The sequence below is a fragment of the Limulus polyphemus genome, unplaced genomic scaffold (assembly GCF_000517525.1).
Source record: "Limulus polyphemus unplaced genomic scaffold, Limulus_polyphemus-2.1.2 Scaffold432, whole genome shotgun sequence".
NCBI classification, from domain to species: Eukaryota; Metazoa; Arthropoda; class Merostomata; order Xiphosura; family Limulidae; genus Limulus; species Limulus polyphemus.
Window position 1 is genome coordinate 438,855 of NW_013666042.1, and position 5,280 is coordinate 444,134.

At 28.8% G+C, this 5,280-nt stretch overlaps 1 protein-coding gene across 1 annotated transcript in view; it reads left to right on the top strand.

Annotated features, from left to right (window-relative positions):
* Nucleotides 1–313: 313 nt before the first annotated feature.
* LOC106458232 (sialin-like) overlaps nucleotides 314–5,280 on the top strand; it is a 71,598-nt gene continuing 66,631 nt past the window's right edge. The window contains exon 1 of the mRNA XM_013917707.2: nucleotides 314–1,148. Within this exon, the coding sequence (XP_013773161.1) occupies nucleotides 1,004–1,148 (145 nt within the window). The 5' untranslated portion in view covers nucleotides 314–1,003. The remainder of the gene's footprint in view (nucleotides 1,149–5,280) is intronic.

The window sequence follows — 5,280 nt, forward strand, 5'->3', positions numbered from 1 at the left end:
CTAAGTGAAAATAAATTAACTATATTGATCACAAATAAACTAATTTAAAACAACTTATAAGTTGAGAAAGACAATCGTATTTTTGCCATTCTAAAATATCATCTGTTCAGTTTACACTGGCATGAAATTATCGAAATAAAGTTTATAAAGCTTATCCGTAAAATTTGCATTAAATAATGATACATTTGAAATCTAATTTCCTTACTTTATTTGTTTATATAAAATAAGCATACCTGTATGTACAGAAAATGTAATACCTTTATCTTTTGGCCCATGAGACATTTGGTTTTAATTGAAGTGCCTTATACGCCATCAGAAGCCGCTCGATTGTTTACAAGGTGACCTAAGTTTAACTTAAGGATGGCTACTTTAACATTTTAAGGCTTCACTTTCTGTGACGGGTTTATTGATCAAAAATTTGTGGACCCTCCCGATTAACTTGTTTAGAACAAGACGAAGTCCAAGGATGGTAACTTTAAGTTTAACTCTTAAGGTTTCAGTTTCCATGATTGATGTAAGGATTAAATTGGAGAGCTTGTCACTTTGACACAGTTTGACGAGTCTAGTAATAGTGGAAGAACTTGTGCAATGGAATAAATGTTTGTGAAAATAAGAAAAAAAATGACATTCCTTCAATGAATAATGTTCTAGCTGTTACTCATTAACTTATGAATAAGTTATAAACATAAATGGGTTATCGTGATATCGACTTGAAAATATCGTTGAATTTGAGTATTAATACTCTGGAAGTTTGAACTTAGTTGACAACTCAAGAGTCAAGTTGAAGATAAAAAAGTGAAGTTTAAATTTGATACTATTACTAATGACTCGTGCATTGCCATGGTTTTGCATTACAAGAACAATTGAACTCTCGGTGCGCTTAGTTACTGCTTTGTAAATAGCTTTCTAACTATAAGACTAAGTATAATACCTTGATGGTGTAGATTCTCTTAAAAATTAAAACTAGTGGATATATTTTATTGTTCTGTGAAAAAAAATTGAAATGGACAACAGTGCTCCTGCCGCAAGAAATACAATTTATTCTAGCGGCAAAACTGACAACACTTGTAAGTTTGATTGTACTGCTACTACCTGTACCAATTGTACAAGTAATGATGAAACGCAAATTTATGAACAAAAATTCCCAGGTGAGAATTTAATGAATTTCTGTTTACTCTTTGATCAAAAAATATTGCTGGATAGGATTGCTATAATAGTATATATGCCGTTATTTAGTGTTATAAAACTAATATAAAACTTAAATTTAAAAGTCTACTGTCAGGTCTCACCTTGTTTAAATTTAATTTCATAAACAGTCTGTCCTGTACTCAGTGTGTATTTTGCATTTTAAAAACAAACAAAACAAAAACATGCAATTTACTGTTCAAATCAATAACTTGGAAATGTGACATTTTAAAAATAATGCTTTGAGGCAAATTAAAAAATATATTTTAACTGTTGGAGGTTTCTCAGTTAAAATACTTGAACAAGATAACAAAGTTTAGCCTGGGTTGGCTTAGGTTTTATGATTTCCAACATTTTGAAATATTAGTATTATTATTACAACTTACAAGTCACTTCTTATGTATGATCAAGTATATCTTAGAAGTGTTGTAATGTTTAAATTAAAGGCATTATTAATTATAAAAATAATTGGGTCACAATGAGTTTGATTGATAAAGACTTGTGAATTGCCAGAGTTTTAGCATTGCTGTATCTACTTTTAACTCCTTTGGTCTGCTTTGCAGTGTTATAACTAACTATACAGTTTAAGTGTAATATAGCTTTGATGATATAAGTGTTTATATGAAAGAAACAGGAAATTGAACCTTTAAAGACTAGCTTTCATAATATGTAATTAATTTTGTTCATTTCAAAAGAAAGATGTGATTGGTGGTACTGTAATATATTTTTGAAATTATTTGCTTATTATATGACATTATTAGGAACTGCAGATAAAAGTGTGTGTATGTGATGTCAGAGTTCATTTATTCATGTATTGATTTGTGGGATTGGTATATCTACATAATGTTAATATTAGAGCAAAAAATTACAGTCACTGAAGATTCTATGCTTCATGCTCCTGTCTGCCATGTTGTACCTCATCAGAAGTCTGAAGATAAATGGATAAAAGAATGCATATTGAATCTTTGATATGACTTGCATTTATACCATTGTATTCTAAAGATGAAAGAAATAATATTTTACAAATAAAAACATATTGAAATACAAACCAAGAAACATATTGACTGCATCAGGGTTCTCACTGGAGTTCTGGTCTCTCATCTTTTTTTTTTCAAGAGTCCCAATAAGATTTTCAAGGGTCCTATAGGTAGAATTTAATAAACTCAAAAAAGAAAGGAAAAAAAGCACTTCAGTGTCAACAAAAAACTTTATTTACAATGCACACTGCATGTTTACCTTCTACAAATGGAAAATAACATGTTACTGTTCAGTGGAAAAACCTTATTTACAAAATACACTGCATGTTGTTTTTCTTTATTAGTGCAAAGTAATTTCATGATGAGATTAAAAATACTTCATCTGAAAATTTGAATTATTCCTAAAACCTCCTAAATAAGTATCAAATTTTTTTCCAGAAAAGCTTTATACTTTATCTGTTATTTACTTTATCCTAACTCTATATGAGGTGGGTTTATTTGACCTACTTTGTAACCACCATAAAAAATTAGGAAATAATATTAAATTTCCCCTATTTTCTTTCTCGAATGACTGCAAATTATAACAGAAAACCACAACTGTTTATCCTAAGTAGCTTACAGCTTGTAACAGCATACATTTATTTATACATAAATTTTATTGTTTATATTATTGAATTACATAATGCATGGACTACTCGCAAGTGTACCTCATAAAAAAATTACTATCCATATTATTTCTTTTACTTTGTCTAACCCAAAAATTTTCAGTTTTTAAATTTTAGTTACTTCTATAATAATAAAGAATACATGCAAGTGTACCTCATAAAAAAAAAAAAGACTATTAATATTATTTCTTTTACTTCATCTAACCACAAAAATTTTCAGTTTTTAAATTTTAGTTACTTTTATAATAATAAAGAATAACCATGAAAAATGAGAAATAAAATACTTACCTGGTTTTTTTTTGCTCTCAACTGACGATGAACTTAACCCCACTTTTTTATACTAATGGTACTACTGCATTAAATAATATCTGTTTAATTGAATAATGCACAAAGGAGCGACAAGAGCTAAGCTCGCTAGTGTGTTTCTTGCAGGAATGAAGTTTGAATTGGAAGGAAAATAGACAATTCTCTGTACAGAAAATAACATAATATATTACGTCCTTTGATAGAGAAAAACTTTGGATTTCTATTGGTTATAAATAATATAATCTTAAATGTCATAGACAACTACTGTCAATTTATGAAAGAGAGGATGTGACAGTTGGGTGTGGCAAGAGGGGTCTGATTTTCTATTTTATTGCTCTGTAACTAAGTAAGATTGAAGGGTATGTGAATTATACTTTGCCAGAGTGATGTCAACATTACAATGAGTAATTTACATAAAATTTTGTACTTCTTGGAGGGGTGGTAAAACATTAGAGAAGAGGGAAGACATAGGTACAAACATCACAGTTCTCATAGTAGGGGAGATTGAGAATTGTTTTAGAAATATTTCCATATATCATTAAGAACTTAACACTTAAATAACACTAAACTTTGATTTATTATTTATGTTCTGATACCAAGTTTATTCATACACATTGATAATAAATTAGTTTGATTAAGTTTTGAATGTAACTCTGTGAAAGATTGTGACATGCACACTTTGACCTACCTGAGATGAAAGGGTTAACTATATGGTACTTTCACATGTCTATTTTTGTGCAGTATATTGCCATTGATGAAACCTGTTAGAAGCTGATTGTGGACAGCTGTGTGCAAACTATATGCTGTTTAGTTTTTTTATGGTACAAAGTTCAAAGCAAAGTACTTGTGCTTGCCTTGTGTATGAAGCATTTTGCAGTGAGTATTAGATACCCGGGTGGTCAAAATTTCTTTTTGACTAAAATACATCTTAGTTACTAAGCTTGATAAATAATAGGTGAATACTATGGTATTAATGTAGTAATTTATGATTTTTTAGTTATTCAAATATATATAGAAAACCTAAAAAAAATTATTTTGTTTCATATCCTCCACATGCAAAATTTTTAAAGGCTTAGCATCCTACATCAAGCAGCAACCGAGTACAAAGGTCGTAACTACAAGAGATAATTGTTTGCTTTACTTCTTTATCTACTGTTCTATGTTTTAAGAAAAATAAGTTTAAAAACTTATTTCTAAATAACAATAATCTATATACATATATAATGTATAATAATTGAAATGTGACTGTATTTTACAAAATATTAGTCTACTAAAACACATCAAGACAAGTTACTTTGTACAGACCAAGGGTCAGTTTTATGTTATTGGATACAGTAACATGAATGCGTGTGTGACGTGTCACTGTAACTTCTGTATTGTTCGCCAGGCATGTTTTAAAGGTTAATATAATAAAAATAATAAATATATATATATAAATGTATAATGTTATGAGACTTAAGCTATTTAGTCTAAACATTTATGTTTTCTAGTTATAATTTGTGAACAATTTAGAATGAAAGAGGCATAATTTATATTCATTTCGTGATTTTTTTATGGTGGTTACGAGATCAGTCAAATCTACAGATATCGTACATATATAGTTTTTTCTTAAGGAACATTTGATATCTATCTGGACATTATAAAGATTTCGCATATGAAATTTAAAAATTTTCTGATGCATAAAAGTATTTTAATCCTAAAATGAAAATTACTTTGTATGTTAGATAGGTAACATGTGAAAAGAAAAAAAAAAAAGGCATGAGAAAAACATTGCTTTACGAACCTTAAGACTTATTAAAAAAATTTGATATTTTGTATGTGAAAGCATTGAAATGTTTAAAGTCAATGTGCCAAATTTGGTTAACATTCATTTACTAATTTAAAAGTTATAACATAAAAAGTATAACAAGCACAAAATGGTTATGAGGTCAGTTCCAGGGACCAAGCCTGTGCTGAAATAGTTAAGGTTTGGTGTACAGCCTTAATTGAAAAACCAAATGTGATTTGCATTTCAAGCTGACCTGTTGAGCGAGAACCAAATAAAGAGTGATAGATTGAAAATATACACCTGGAAAAAAGTTAAGCACCCCCAAATATTTTTCAGGATTGCTTATTGAAAATAAGGTTTAATTTTCATGATGTTGAGC